The sequence below is a fragment of the Branchiostoma lanceolatum genome, chromosome 15 (genome assembly GCF_035083965.1).
Source record: "Branchiostoma lanceolatum isolate klBraLanc5 chromosome 15, klBraLanc5.hap2, whole genome shotgun sequence".
In the NCBI taxonomy this organism is placed as follows: Eukaryota; Metazoa; Chordata; class Leptocardii; order Amphioxiformes; family Branchiostomatidae; genus Branchiostoma; species Branchiostoma lanceolatum.
The window spans coordinates 7,525,259-7,541,697 of NC_089736.1; the positions used below are offsets into that span (position 1 = coordinate 7,525,259).

General features: G+C 43.0%; 1 protein-coding gene across 1 annotated transcript in view; it reads left to right on the forward strand.

Annotated features, from left to right (window-relative positions):
- LOC136420558 (protein Wnt-10a-like) overlaps positions 1-14,676 on the forward strand; it is a 30,434-nt gene extending 15,758 nt beyond the window's left edge. Inside the window, exon 4 of the mRNA XM_066407525.1 lies at positions 12,010-14,676. Within this exon, the coding sequence (XP_066263622.1) occupies positions 12,010-12,471 (462 nt within the window). The 3' untranslated portion in view covers positions 12,472-14,676. The remainder of the gene's footprint in view (positions 1-12,009) is intronic.
- Positions 14,677-16,439: the final 1,763 nt, after the last annotated feature.

Below are 16,439 nucleotides of genomic sequence, written 5' to 3' on the forward strand. Positions count from 1 at the left end.
CCTGATGAAATGGTGTTGTGACTACCAACCGTCCACAATGCATATCTCCATGTATGACACGTGTATCTCATAAATGGGGGTTCATATGTGATACTGGTCTGTAATAACGCCGCCGACAGCTATGTTTTATTTGTAAACATTCAGTCGCTGTTGATGGAAACACTTTAGTAGATCTGAATACAAAATCGAATTTAGTCTGGAATTTAGTGGAAAGAAATCATGACAATTGTGAAAGGGTGGGGAAGTAGAGGGTGGGTAAATGAATAGTAATCATGTTGTACTAGCATCAGAATAAGTGGTGTGGGTTCGTCTGTTTTGACACCTTGAAACATTTGTTGTCGCCAATATTGGAAGTGATCAAAATGTTTGTTTACTAGTATAGTTGCCTCGACAGAAGCGAACATCCAATTGCAAGGTCCACATTGCGGTAACCAGTTTGAGATAGATCGATAAGTGATTTTTAAGGATGTCATTAAAGACGAGTTAGCTTCAACCTTACATTGTCGCCGATGATACATATGGTTATGTTCAATCGCACATTGTTAACGAAAGGTAAAGATTCCCATGCATTATCTACAGATTTGTGTGTGAGCACGAAGGTATCTTATATTTTGCTCGTGGCTTCTTGGCCCCTAGATTGCATCCCTGTTTAATAGCTTGGCTAGCTATCAACACCGCCATAATACAAGCCACCAAAGAGACAAAATTGGACAGCTGTGGCACGTTCATACAAAGTATTATTTTTGTCCTATTTTGCTGGAATGTCTCGTAATCAAACGTATAGCACAGTTGGACAAGTGTTTCCTTTTTTGGTACAATCACTACTGAAGTTGCCCAGAAACCGACAGGTCTTTTAGGAGCTGTTCAGAGCCTCATGAGCATGAGTGTCATTGTCCTCCCCCCACCCCCACCCCCACTACCCAGCACCGAACCCATGCATGTGGTTCACATTAATCTCATATAAATCTCAGGCGATTTTACATTTCTGGCATATCAGGCATCAAGTAACATCACGGTCCAGGATGATTTGATAATACTTCAGTTTAAGAGAGGAATGCGGGCCTGAAGGATCACTAATCGGTTGGTGGATACCAGTTGACACTAGGTCGTGGGGGATGGCCAGCGACAGAATAGCGCCTTTATGGAACGCGTTGCTTACCTTGAATATTTTTCAATTATCTTTTAAACGGCCATACACTTACGTAGAGCCCACTATACATCTTCATTATGTGTTACTGGTTACTACAGTCATTGTAAAGCCCCCGCCCCTCCTACTGTCTACCGTTGCCTAAGACAGCTAAGCTCCTGCGCCAAGTGTGCTAATCGGCCACTACAATTGATAACTACATAATGGAGGTTGTAAATTCTTCCCAAGTTGTTGACGTTCCAAGAAGAGAGAACGAGGGTTCTATCGGAATAAACCCGGCTTAAGTTGTCAGCTCTTGGTTAGATCAGTGTGCCGCTGGCTGACCATCAAAGACGAACGCGTGAAATGTGATTTATTAACGCTTACATGTTTATCCCTGCAAGTGACATGTAATCAGTCAATGTAGGGAAATATGTGACTCCAGAATTCTTCTACGTTTGTACAAATCAGTTTCAGCTGTTTCTACTTCGTTTTCCTTGTCCTTTTGTGATCTCGGTGTTTTCTGTCCCGTCCTCCGAGTCTCGTTGAACTGCTAGCCGATCTTTATCTTAATAAGGTAGATTAGTGTCTGACATCGTATGTGGTAAACAGGCTATATTTTATCACGGCATGGCTATTTGATATGAACGAAAAACACCTGCTTATCACCGCTTTAAACTCACAGTGTTGTATCTGTATCCATTATAGCAAATGGGTCGATTTAACTAGGTCTAAATCTGTAGCTTCTGGATACATTTTGCTTTAATTTGTAGATCTTAATGACACATCTGGAGAGGTCATTGGACTCACCATAGAAACATCATAACATAACATCTTCAGGTTTCGCTACATTGTTGGGAGGTATTGCAATCCTAACACGTTGCTATCTGTAAAGACTGGTGTTGGATATTAAGGCCTTGCCCCTTCTCGGTCCTAGTCTCGTCAAGTAAAAGAGGACAGGCATGTATGTTACTGATGAGTCTATGTCAACGTTTAATTTATCTACAAGATCACGACACGGTATCTGTTAGCTTGATTAAGTTTTTGATATTGATTTTGAACACTCTGGGTCTATGAGGTCTACCAGCCATTTCAACAGGGGCTGTCAGAGGAAGTCCGAATTCCCACAACAGAGTTGTCCACCAGCTGTAAAATAGCTCACAGCTAGCAGCGAATATGGCCAATAGCTTTAGGCATTGGGAAGATTTTCTAATAATAGATTTACGACAAGAGGGAAAAACATGTTCTTGTTTCCCCTGTTTCTCATTAAAACTTAATCTCATTTAGGTATGACACCCCCAAAAATGGCCTAAGGGAACAGGACAGTTGTCTACCGTCCTTCACCTTGCAAACTGTTTTGGCTGTAGTGAATAAGATTTCAATTGAAATATGCCGCGTGTAACTTTGAAATACATCAGAATCAGTCGTCAGGACAACCGGCTTTAGTGTTTATAGATAGTCAGAGGATCATCATTATCTACTAGGCTCTGTGCCATATTTTATCTATTTATTTAGAATGAGAATCGTGTTAGCTACATGATCACAAGTTAGCCACTTTATCTCACCTGAGAAGTTGTTTCGATCTCTATTCTAATACAATATGGTAGATGCCAAAAGACATCTACCATATCAGTTGCTCAGGTGCACTAGAATGTCAGCAGGCCCACAGCGAATGATATAGATTCAGGACGTCTCTGACACTAAACTGTGACATCATCATCGTCATGACATTTTTATGTCACGTTACATCAACTTTAGGTGGACCAGAACTAATACCAGGCGTACGGTCATCAAATGAGATATTACAACTGCAAATGCCCTTAACATTCATCAATGAGTTGTCCATCTTGAAGAGCTTTATGTCATCTTCTATAATGTTTAAACGCAGTTCAGGTAATTGAAGATGGCACTGTATTCATTTGTGTGTACATCATCTCCAAGGGTTCTAGATCATCTTTCATCGCATTCAGACCTAATACCATAATATAAACTCATTCAGGATGGGCATACATGCATGAAACATGACCTTGACATTCGTCGATGTCTTCATTATAGCTAGGCGCTTTACGTCATCTCACATATTCTTCACCATGAGGCAAGATAGACTACAACTTGAACCAGATATACCTTCATTCGTTCCAGACAAAATATAGCTATTGAAGACGTTCCCAACATTAATAACTTGATAATCCCCCACAGCTTTAATTTGCGTCATCTCTCATCTATTTCTTCACCAAAGTTGACCGGGGGTAACCCGTGACACAAAACATCGAGAAAGAATATGGATAAAGACCTATAACAATGCCTTAGCAACGTTTGATGTAGCCGTAAATGTAATATCGAAGAATTTGATCCAAGACATCAATGCAAAGTTTTGCAAACTGTTAAACTAATGCTGAACATTCTCTTTTATACTTCGGTAGCTTTGACATTTTTCTTCGCACCAGAGGAGAAAACAAATTCATGAAAATGTTTAAGCGTACGCGCGTATTAGTTTCTCCAATGACGTGTGGACGGACCATAAACACTAAAACCCCAACATTGAGAGTGAGTCCTGCCTTCCACCCAAACATCAAGTCGTGCATCGCCTGATCCTCTAGAAGTGACCAATTTAGCGGACGCTAATTTGTCCGGACGTGGTGATCCTTAATCAGAACCAAGACGTGTGGTTACCAGGTTACAGACATGTGTTCCTCGGTACAGGTACACGGTACACTGCGATGGTATCCCTGATAGGAGGCCGGGGACCAGGTGACTTTTACGGTTATTTGGCACGATTTTTACCGACAAATTAGATGGCCAAATCTTAGCCCCCTCTGTGCATGTAATGGCGGTGTACAACAACAGTAAGAGGATAGGTAGAGTTGGTAGAACACCTGGCACAAGTGCTTGGCCTTGTGGTTGGTGACCTTGTGCATAGGTCTGGACAACATTATCACATGACGCTTGCCATGAGTTTGTTGTTCCAAATATCACGGTGTATAGCTCAGGGTTTAGATAAAAATGAGATGTGGAGGTCTCCCCCACCCCCTCCATAACGAACTAAATCCTATACTAATACTAGTGATAGACAGTACCGAGGAAAGGGCAACCTATCAAACAGCTGAGGAGAAAGCCATGACAGAGACCCTGGGTCTAGAGACCCTGGTTCTAGAGACCCTGGTTCTAGAGACCCAAGAAAGCTACATGTATTCAAGGAGGTTAAATCCTTGATGTATTGTAGCCAATCGGCTTTGGCTTTTGGAAATATAGGAGGATGTCCGAAATTATATATTCATTGCAGAAGAAAAAGTCTTCACTCAAGTCTGAAGCACATTATCCTCTAATCTGCTATATCAGCGTAAAATTGCTATCATCACCCTGTCCACAAATCGTGGCAATGTTGGGTTAACACATGTTGAATATTTGTCCAATGTCATGGTTGTACAGGCAGGTCCAACATAGGCAGTTTTCGCTGTTACCAGTTGACCCTCGTCGTGAGGCTCATGTTGAAGAACTCCCGTCCCTGGAAGAGATTACCAGCGGTCAAGCCCAGACACACATCCATCCCAGGAGCGGAAATTTGAAGAGTTACGGGTTCGCGAGCGTACAAGCTGTAGCACAAATGAGAACTAAAGCTACACGCGATCGAATCACTGATATCCCGCCCGGCAAGCCATGGGGGATGGTATGTTCGGACCTCATTGTCACCACCTTGTTGAGGGAGTCACGCGAGGGCTGCAGAAGCTGGTGTAGTCGATAGGACATACGTGCTGAGATGCACTGACAGTTCAGGTCTGTCTTAGGTTATCGCAAGAAGTCGGATGATCTTGAAATTTAGAACCACCAAAGATTTGTATTACAATGCATCTGTACTACTATGTGCTGCCTGGCGATGGTTATGTTGAGATATCAAAAGTAGTAAAATGTTTTTGATATCCCTTAGCATCTTACGAAATAATATTTCTTGGAGATAGTTGCCTGGTTATTGAAGGAATATTGATTATCACTTTGAGGCTTGGTTTTACATTCCTTATTGCAAGTCAAGTCAAAGCATTGAAACATTATCTGTCTCATTTCTATTGGGGTAAGACAATATGGTTGTGGCGCTGCGGAGTTTTACGACCGTGGTTGCACCTACCAGAGAGGTTATGGAGACTAACAGACGTTAGCAAACACTTCCATAGCAACAAGGTATTGTATGACACCGCTTGTAATGACATGGCGGGGAGGGTGGTTGTTTCTGTCTTTGCTTTCAATTTGTTGTCCCCAGTTGACGTTATAGGCTTTCAAATGAACGACAAGTAGGTAGACAATTGCCCTGATAAGTGACATGCAAATTTAAGTTAAAAGAGACGTTTATTAAACAAGCCATGTGAGTAGACAACACATTTTCCCTGTGATTCAGGATGTGTTGGATCAGCAAACCCTTTCGTTGATGAGTTCGTCCCCTCTTGATAGCTATACACTCGGGGTAAAGTTTTCTTTGTCTGCTTGTGGAATCTAGTGGTATCTTGGAATCGGTCTGATTCACAGTCGTTTCTTTAGACGGCATATGCCTAGTCTCTTTGTGGTACTGAAAAATAGTAGAAATTAGCCAAAAAGGCTGAATGATTTGCCTGATGAGTTAGCCGGCCATGGGGTTATGCATATGCAATCCTGTGTAACTCTTTGGTTGGTAAACTCCTCACTCAGCCTGTTTGGCCCATTTCTATCGTTTTTCAGAACCACAAGGCGTCTGGTATAGAGACTAGGCATATGCAGCCTCGCGTTGATCATCACAACAGCGAGGCTTAAATGTCACAGTTGGGCGACGACTCAAACATACTTACAGATGACGTGTTGTGACAGGGTGACAAGGGCACGACTTTGAACCTGACGTGGGCGAGGCGATAATACGAAATTACGCCTCGCCGCGCAGGTTATAACTCAATATCTATCTTAAAAGTCAGGGGTGAGGAAATGGGACGGGTTATCAATTTGTCATCTCCGTTGGCAGGCAGGTTTTAAGAGGAGAAAATTGAAAGAAAACACAGGAAAAGAGAAATATGCGAAAATGACACCGGGTGCCATTAATATCTCAGCAGGTGGAATGCAGAAGAGGTCAGACTGCAGATGTTACCCTTGGCTTCATCTTGAAGGTCAATGTTTTGTTTTAGAAAGTCCGTTGTCAACAGAAAACGGAAGGTGGTCGCGTTTGAGTTCAGAGGATTTTGTCCTCAAATATCTCGGTTTCAATGTCAATGCCGCATGCATTTTTTCATCGCAGTCATATTTTGCTGCACATATTTCATAAATGACGTAGTAAAAGGGAGAAAAAGAGAATGTTGGGCAAATTTATGTAAATTTCAATAACCAGGCATTTGAAGCTAAAAGCATAATTCCGTCAATAGACCCAGCAATACACGATATTGGTTACTTTTTCACTCAAGACACTGCACATTTGGAAAGCTGATTAACTTTTAAGTAATTCGTATAAACGTTATGACTGATGTAGAGTTACTGTAATATAAAAGGAAGTTTGCTTTGAGGTAGGAGCTGGCATATGATCTATCAATGGCACATTGGGATGGTTTTTGGGTAGGCCTGAGACTAAGAAATCTTAGTTTTTGGTTCCCCTAGGAGCTTAGTTTCGAACTGCAGATATCTTTCAAATTGCAGATCCCAGACATGATGATGGTTGTGTAGAGACAACTATGCTGCCTTGGCGGAAGTTAATGCTTTTCGATTGATATCTGTAGTTTGCCTGAGGAGGTTGTTCGTGACGAGGTACTTGTGACTTAAACCTGACAGCTCGAAGACACGGACTAACCTTCCGCTATTTTGTAACTAAGGCCTGTCGAGGGGGGAATTGGAACCACGTGCGCGACCAAGGAGTCATTTTCTCACCCAAGTGGCCGAAGTCATAACAATGTCGAAACTGCAACCACCAATTCTGCAACCGATTGTTGGAGCATTTTAGAGAGCAACGTTGCCTAGCAAAATCAGTAAGGATTGCCCGGCTGTTGCCATGTCATAAGGAAATTGCAAATTGGAGACGCACTGGCGTCTTCGGAGACCATAGCCATTTATAGGATGATCTTTTTTGCGGCAGAGCAGTGCGAAAACCCATTTTGGTATCAAGTTCACTACTGTGACTTGTTCTGGGTTGCGTGCTAGAATATCTGATCGCCTGGGGATATCTTCCTACATCTATTGCAGATTGTTTTGCTCTAACTATTTCCTTCACCGCTGCGCGTGTTTGTGTGTTTGTTTGTTTGTGTGTGTGTCACTGTGTGTGTCAGTGTGTGTGTGTGTACGGTGTGTGTGTGTGTGTGTGTGTGTGTCACTGTGTGTCAGTCACTCACTGTGTGTGTTTATATGTGTGATGGCCTTGGTGGTTCCTGCTTAGTCATAAAATACTACCTGCCAGTCGTATAAGTCTGTCCGGATTACACAGTAAGCCAGTGCCTACGGTCCTGCCTACACGTGCGACAAAATGGGAAACACCCGGCGAATGGCTCGGCTTTTCTGGCCACCATGCTGGCTACGATCTGCGTACATACAGTCGATCGGTATGTAACAAGCAGATGGCCATGTAACGGGCGATGTGAACACAGTACTGGAATCACCAACACATGTGGGTCTGCAGACGATATAAGGCAGGTCCCTCGCCGCTAACCTACATGTTCACAGTAACTACAGTCTGGCATATCTTTGAAGAGAAGGGCATAGGTAAAGGCCACCCTAACAATTAAGAACTGTGACCTTCGATATACATACACTGGGAAATTGTCAGAAGACAAAATGAGTTTGTATTCCATAACTACTACAGCCACCAGTTCACATCATTCAAAGGGAGTGCACACAAGCTTTAAAAGGTACTAAAATTCATTAAGTGGAATTAATCTGATTTTTGTGGTCATCGTTTCATTTGCACCTTGTTCAGTTCAACATGTAAATGATAAAGACACATTTTACAGTGATTCCCTAACTAGGCTAACTCAGATGTACAAGAATGTACCCTAGAATCAGACAATATGCCCATGATAGCTACATATACAACGCTCACAATACCAAATTCGTGTTCCTCACTAAAAGAGAGGCCCAGATGTCGATATTTGTACCAGCACATTGTGATGACAAGCGCGAAATGACGTGTGCCAGCGAAGTGGTGAGTGTTAATCGCTCTGAGAGGCGGGTGGAGGGAGGGGAAGGGTGGAGCGGGCTATGTCTGCACTCTGCGCGGAAATCGGACTGACAGGAACATCTGCTGACATTGCCACAGCATTCAGTAGAACGAGCGTGTTGAATAAGACTTTCTAGTAGTAGTAGGCGTCAGAATCTCTTTGAGAGGTGTGTTGCCAGAAAGGAAACGGTAGTTGTACAAATATCAGACAGACTTCCTCAAACAACAACATATAGAGCAGAACGAACATATTGACTAAGACCTTCTAGTAGTAGCAGGCGACGGAGCGAATCTCTTCTCTAATCTGCGAAACGTGGTCGGGAAGGAAAAGTAATTCTGCAAATATTAGATAGACTTCAAACAAATATATATACAGCTAGAAATGTCCCTTATTTTGTCGCTGAAAGAACTTTACAACTGGGAAGAAAATTTAACAAATATACCGGCAATAGCTCTGTGTAGAAGTCAGATAGCATGAAGATCTAGGGGCTCTGGTGTACCAATTGGCGGCTTTAAACTGGCCTTCAGGACATGCGGTCCATTTTGTGTTGCGTGTTGGCCTAGTGCTAAGTACAACGCGAGGTATGTTGTCATTCCCAAGTGGGAAATAGTTGTGTTTAAGGAAAGCAAACTGGCCCCGCTCTTAATCCGAACAAACTGGCGCTAAATGCGAGGGGGAAACAATCAAGGCGCTGTTGGTAATTCCATGAGAAACAAAAAGAACCATTCGGAAGTTTTTGTACTGCCGCGTTGTGGGAACGGTGCGGATTGTTGTGTTTGGCATTGGGTGGGATGAACTCCCTCCGTATGCGGTTTCCCCCACATCTGTATATATATTTCACAACCGGGAGTTGGCGTGGGGAAAAGATCTGTAGAATGTGTTTTCACTCCCGCCATCTTTAATTCGACACGCGGTACTTAAAGTAGAACACCCCGATTTGATCCGAGGCACTTGTCACAGGAACTCCGAAGGGGCACAGGGAGGGCTTTAAGAGGTTCACGACGCATTTCTTCAAGACCTCAAGAAGGTAAAAAATTTTAAACGTCATAAATATACCCAGAGCTTATCAACAGTAGCGCCTTACGATATGTTCCGATACTGGCCTGGGTGACCCTTCATCTTATACCGAATCCTTCTTCAGACAAGTACCCCCCCCCCTCTATCTAATTCCACCACTATTGCATCATCTAGTCAAAACACTCTTAAGTTTTCAATACTATTAGCGTTACAGAGGCGCACTTTCTAGGTGAAGGCCTTTTTAATCACTGAAACCTGACAATGTTCTAGCGTTTGACAAAATGCATACTTCTGTGAGAGGGGTTACGTAGTCTTAACCATAGTTAAAAGAGACCTATGGATATGACAAAAGTACTTCACAAGACAGTCCGTCCTCTTACTGCCACACTCCACCATCTCCAACATCTAGTAGATCCGTTTGTCACTATCTCATCTACCTCATTCGTTCTTGTATACCCAGGAATATTTTGTCTACTGCCTGGCCTCCGTTTTCCTAGTGATAAATGTGCCCCCCACCCCCCGAAAACGACGGCCCCCTTGTCGAGCCCGACAGGGCCGCAAGACATATCACGGCAAGTGCTTGGGAGCATCTCGCATTCCGCAGCGTATTTGGCCGTCGGCGCAGGGTTTGATTCTCGCAGACTTCCCCGACTGATCAGCCGAGAGGTGCTCCTCTGACAGCGGGCAGCGCGACTGTAATAAGTAAATGGGCACGCTATTTCCAGAAGACAAAACAGGACGGGCTTGTGTTGCTGAGAATCTGAAAACATCGAGTTTTCAAAAGGCTCCAAATGAACTTTTCACTTTATTGTGACACGCTACGGCGGGGTGGGGGAATCTACCATTCAAGCTCAACTAACAACAATGAGAAAGGGCGAGGCAAAAATACCCCACTACTTCATATTCTGAAAATTTCTTGCTAAAATCTAGTCGTATGATGTTGACCTAAGTTAAAGTAGCCTGGATGCCAGACCCCCAGTCACACGATAGATATTTAAGAGTTTGGTCTGACATCCAGGCTAAACTTAAAGCCGTTCCGCGAATGTCTCTCTAAGAAACGATAATCGCAGCATAATTGAACAATACCAGGCGAGGCAACAGATCATCACTTCTTTGCAGTCTTAGAATTTCTTGCTAAAATTTTGTTATATGATGTTAAAGTTGTTCCGCAAATTTCTATCTAAGAAACGATAAGCGCAGTATAATTGAACAAAACCAGGCTTGCGTCCAAACTATATACACCCACTGCGGTTCTTGCCGGTCCTCCCCCAAAGCAAGACGACTCTCAAGTCGTTTCTTGCAATATAACAGCCCACCTGTCTCGGATGACAGGATTTGACGGCTGCGTGTTAATTCCGGCTCAAGGACAGAGCCTGCGGGACCAGGTGAGCCTGTGGGGGGCAGCTGACATCCAGACCCCGACCTGGATTTAGACCACACGGATTCAATAATATGAGTAGTAGATCCCCGCACCTCTTTAATCTTTTCAAATCACAAGCAGATATGTTTAACTTTTAAGCAATATCGCTTGATTCTCTTAATGAAGTCTTCAGCTCAGCTTCAACACTAGAGATAGTGCCGAATGGAATGAAAACCATAATACTTATCATCAGTTCTTAATTGGTCAAACTTCAGAGATACGGTTATAGTTTTGGTAACTGGCATCTGCCTGCCACCTAGCACTCCAATTTTTTTCAACAGTCAAAACATATAATCTACTATATGCCTTTGATATTCAAGATGTAACAATAGTTATATATGTCAAGTGCAACTTCAAGGCGATTTATGGGGTTACCAGTGATGACTGTTCGTTGCTGCCATATATCTGAATCTGGATGATTCATAGTCGGAAATTCTGGGTGGGCTTGGCAATGATGGGTGCGGAGGAGGGTGGCTATACCATCAGCTCTCTCCTTCTCTCTGACATCACCCGGGCACCGGGGGGTACTCAGTAGAGCAACATTTGTCTATCCATTTCACACAGCTTCCGTCAAGTGTCAGAAGGTTAGACATGTAACGGCGAGCCAGTTGGGACTTTGTACTCTAGCTGTCACCATCGGTAAATCAGGAAAATGTCTATGAAGAAATCAAGTTTGCGTAGAGCGACTAGAAGATTGACATATGCAGGACAAAATAGGAGTAACTGGGCAGGGTTAACAGCTAGGGAAACGGTGTTACTATTAGTATAACAAAGGAAAAGTTGCATTGTCTAGTTCTGCGCAACGTTGGTTGTGAGGAGGGTCCTTGTAGGACCATCGTAGAGTGTCAAAGTCCATGAGCGTAGACCCGGTTCCCTCATCAGGGATCTGTGGTACTTCTGTGTCTGCAGAAAAGTCGCTGACCTAACTTATTTGGCACTTCCTATTTCCTTTAAGGGTCACAGATCACAAAATACAGATGGAAAAGTGAACCTTAATCTGGAGACATCTGGGATAAGAGCTCGCTAAGTTACACGTACTTCATGTTCCAAGTGCTGAAAGCCGTGAAAGAATCGGGGTTAGTGCTTTACCGTGAGTAAACAGAACGGTAAAGCACTACCCTGGTTGTACGGCTTGACGGATCAATACAGGCACAGACAGTTACCGACTATAAACAGAATGAATGACTGAATGATTGAGTTTTGTGATAGAATTAATAATCTGATCTGACCTAAACTACTTGTTACAACTGGTTATTGAGATCTGGCTGCTTGAATCACACTGTTGTGTTCCCCCTCAGGCCGTGTCGACCAACATGCAGCGGCGGTGCAAGTGCCACGGCATGTCCGGCAGCTGCAACCTGAAGACCTGCTGGAAGGCCACGCCGGACTTCCGCGAGGTCGGCGTCATCCTGAAGGAGAGGTTCGACTACGCCACGCAGATCAAAGTCAGCAACGACAACTACGGGAGGCTAGAGACGATCTACGCCAACCGCCCTCCCTTCGCTACAGACCTGGTCTACTTTGACAGGTCGCCGGACTTCTGTGATAGGAACAGGGAGCTGGAGACTCCGGGCACGAGAGGACGCATCTGCAACAAAACGAGCACGGGGCCGGACAGCTGCGCGGCGCTGTGCTGCGGGCGGGGGTTTAACATATTCAGACAGACTAGAGTGGAGAGGTGCAACTGCAAATTCCACTGGTGTTGCTACGTCATCTGTGAGGAGTGCCGAATCACAGAATGGGTCAACTCTTGTAAATAGTCCCTCAGAATGATGCTTGACACAGGCGACGGACTACATCCGCGGATGGATACGTCTGTGCCAGTGACAATGGTCCCGGACAAGTTCACTGCATTATGACATCTCACATGGAATGGGCAACCGTGCAAAAACTGTGCCACATGCTGTCTGCCATGGAGACTCATACCAGGAAAGGATATATAGTCTCGCCGTAGCAACAAAACCAAGCCAACTGAAAATGCCTTCACATGTAGCGCTCAAGACATAATGCTTGATGCTAGACTAATAAGAAAGCATCTGAACTTGTAGTATGTCACCTAGAAACAGACCGGCCATGCACGGCCAAAAAGAAGAGGAAACCTTGAAATATGAAGTGGATTTGGTTGACTTCTATGAGCCTGTTGTAAAGTGTATGTCCTACGTTAGAATGAGACCCTGGATATTACTACCTGTAGTTTGTAAACCGTAAGATTGCTAATTCTGCCGCCCGGGAGCTCAAGAGAAAGACTGAGGGATTGTACATTTTGCCGAGGAAGACTGATGGAACAGAACCATTTCATATTAACGTTGTATATATAGGAAAGTTTACGATAAGAAGCTATAAAGGTCGCACTAATTGAAGAACTTTCTGGTGAGGGAAAGACGACAAGCCTTTTAACTAAATGGCGCTTGTGTGTGGTGGTTTTTCAAACAGACATTCTTTTCTTTCAAAGCTTGGTGAAATTTTAAAGTCAGGTTCTTGTTTACAAACAATTACCGGAGCATGGACAATATTAATTTTCCAGGCATGTTTGTATCAATGCAATGATGCTACGTAAACTTGCAACAATAATTGGTCGCATAGATGTATTCATCACCCAGTTCTTTCTACACCACTAGGTCATCAGGACGTTTCACCTTTGACTTCTAGCAGCTCACCCTTGACCTCTAGAAGTACCATAATACACATCGTGCATGCGTATGTCAGTTTAACGATATAGGACAGACAAAGCGTCATTCGAACAACTTGATAAAGCTAACACAAAAATATGGTTTCCACCAATGCTGTACAACAAGTGGTTCTGACACCATGTGCTTACTTTTACAAAAAAACTATAAAGTATGAAAGAAAGAAACTGGATGACGGAAAACGTCGTCACTATTATTTAATGAAAAATGAAAGCGTTTGTAATGCTCTCCTCCCAAATGGTCGTTCTTCCATAGTTTAGCGATCTATTGTGTTGCTTGTGTAAATAGTGGAGAGTATGTGCCAGCCATTAACATTGTTTCAAACAAGTCCTTAATCATTGAAAATTGAATTATGTGAATGCTGACCCTGTTATTACCATACAGTAGTAGATAAAGCTTAGAATAAACATAATGAATGGTCATCAGTAAGTACATTGCAGTATTCATGTTCATCTGTTCATGTTCACTACAAGGGAGGCTCAACGCACTGTAAAAACTGTAGAATGTAAAATCCTGACGTAAAATATTCTGTAATGCTATCTTCCCACAGGGCTGACTAAGACAAAGTATGTAACTTGATTGTAATTAAGGAATCCACATCTATGTGGACAGAGACAAGTCTTTCTACCCAATCCTGAATGTTTTCACCAGAAATGATGACGTCACGAGCCGAGCTGTAGTATGTTCGGTGCCGCGATGCATTATGGGAAGTATGCAAACTCTTCCTTGGGTTTTCACTGACGAGTGCGTAACCGATTCTCCCCTTAGTAACACCTGTGCGGACAAGTGTTGGGAAGCTGGGATTAACGTGGCGAGAAATAGCTGACGGTTAAATCAAAATGGCTGACAGTGATCGATGAGAGGAGCATGCTGGGACGCTGTAAATGTAACGCTTCCTGTAATTTAATCTCGCAAATTCCTTTCTATATCAAAAACGGAAATGCTGTGATAAGAGAAAATATTTTGTTCGCGACGCCATGATGATGTTTCGTAATTCAAACCGCTTGATGTTACGTTTATAAAAAAAAACGATTCCTCATTTATGAGTAGTATGGGATTGCAACCTTACATAACTTATCAACGTGTTTTATGGGTGTGATGTGTGATATTGTCCATTGTAATTTCCTGAGAAGCGTTAAGATATCTCTTGACACTTCTTACATGTGTTTGTATGTGTGCGTTGGCAACGAGCTGTTGAAAACATTGTGATGTAACGTAATTATTATTTTGCCAGCAAAGTTGGGAACCATTTGCAATAAAAACTGTCAATATAGCAAACTTTCTTGTTGTTGTCCCTATTGTGTTGGTCTCTTTTTATAATAAAGCAATGACATATAGATAACCAGATAGATAAGTGAAATCAGGGAACTAGAAAATAGATAAAAGTTATGTAATGTAGACTTTTAGTTACGAGGCCTAGCAAATTGAGAAACGTAGTCAATCCTTCCAGGAAAAAACAGTGCCAAATAATGATAGCTTAGTATGTATCTTGATCATTTCTAGGTATGATGTACATGTAATAGGTCCAGAGACATCAATTTATCCTTCTATGGTATTGAACTAATTATGTGGAGGTTGGACTACGGTTCTCATGATCAATTGCTATCATCGTTGTCATCCTAGTTAGTTCCAGGGCTCCCATACCCCCGTCAATAGAGCCCTGGAACTAGCTAGGATGACACTCGGGCTACATTTGCTAGGATCTCCTCAGTGCTGTACATAGGGTCTGACTTCCCTGTCACGACCATCTGTCCATTGAGTTCATGGGGCCCAAACTGGTTAGAGATCAAGTTCACCTTTTTCAACCTTGAATGTAAGTCGTGTTAAGACCCTGTTGGATTGTTGTGCGACAGTGGTGGCCTTTCCTGTTCAGTGCAACAGGTGGCCCCATCTGTCATCACGTGGTGAAGAATGTTAAAACTCGGCCACATTCCTGGGAAGACACCTGATGACCCCGCCATGTCGGACATTCTCCGCAATTCGAAGGAGCTGAACTGTCTGGATAACTGTCTCGTCCGTCGTACGACAGGTTTGCGATAGCAAATTGAGAACATTCTTAGCACAGTCGTGGACTTGTCGTGCAAACTTCGGCGGTCTTTTGACCAAAAGGTTGTCGTAGATTGCTCTCTGAGAATCTACGACAAAAAATATCGTGTGACAAAAGCAACCTGGCCTTCACCGTAAATGCTGGTGCACAGGCCGCACGGACTATGCCTTATCAGCGTAGTACATGTCATAGAAGAAAGCTAAGTCAGCAGGATCAGTCTGGCTTCTTTGTCAAAAAAGCCAGCGGTTTTTGATGAAATAGGAGAATGTGGTGAAAAGGGGGAGGGGGTGACAGCCCACAGATATGGAGTAGTCCCACTACTAGTGGGTATTTGGGTTTCGTAATCAAAGATAGTGTCGAGTGATCAAACTTGAGTTTGAAACACCTGTTACAAGTATGTGCGCAAATTGCAGCTTACTGAGGAAACGATGCCGTATATATCACTGGGTTTCCTAAATAGCTAATGAAAATGAAATGAAAACTAAAGATCCTATTATGTTGCTTTTTCTAGTCTGTCTTCTGATCTAAGTATCTTAATGATAAAGTAGTGATAGCTAAACGTTTCTCCTTAGCAAAAGCACTATAGTATTGAGAATGGACTCTCGAAGCTGTCTCTGTCAGCATGCATTACTGTCTCTCAACCTTCATTTTAACGATCCTTGTTGTATACGCACTTCAATGGTAAATATCTTAATATCAATTTCTCGGCTACCGCCTTGTTGTGCATTGTCTCCATTTTCCTGAATATTTTTTGTTAAACAAATTGCACATTTAGTGAGGGGAAGTGGAAAGACATGTGATAGTTATTTAGTGAAGGATGCAGACAAGGGTAAAGAATTTGACTCAAAGATTGAACAGACACGACACAAGTGGGGATTTAACTTCTGACATTGGGCTGAGTACTTTCATGTGCCGTACATGTCGCTAATTTGTCGGAATGTACAAGGATAGGAAAACTATACAGCATTACCGTGTGGCTACTTTCTCCAATTTG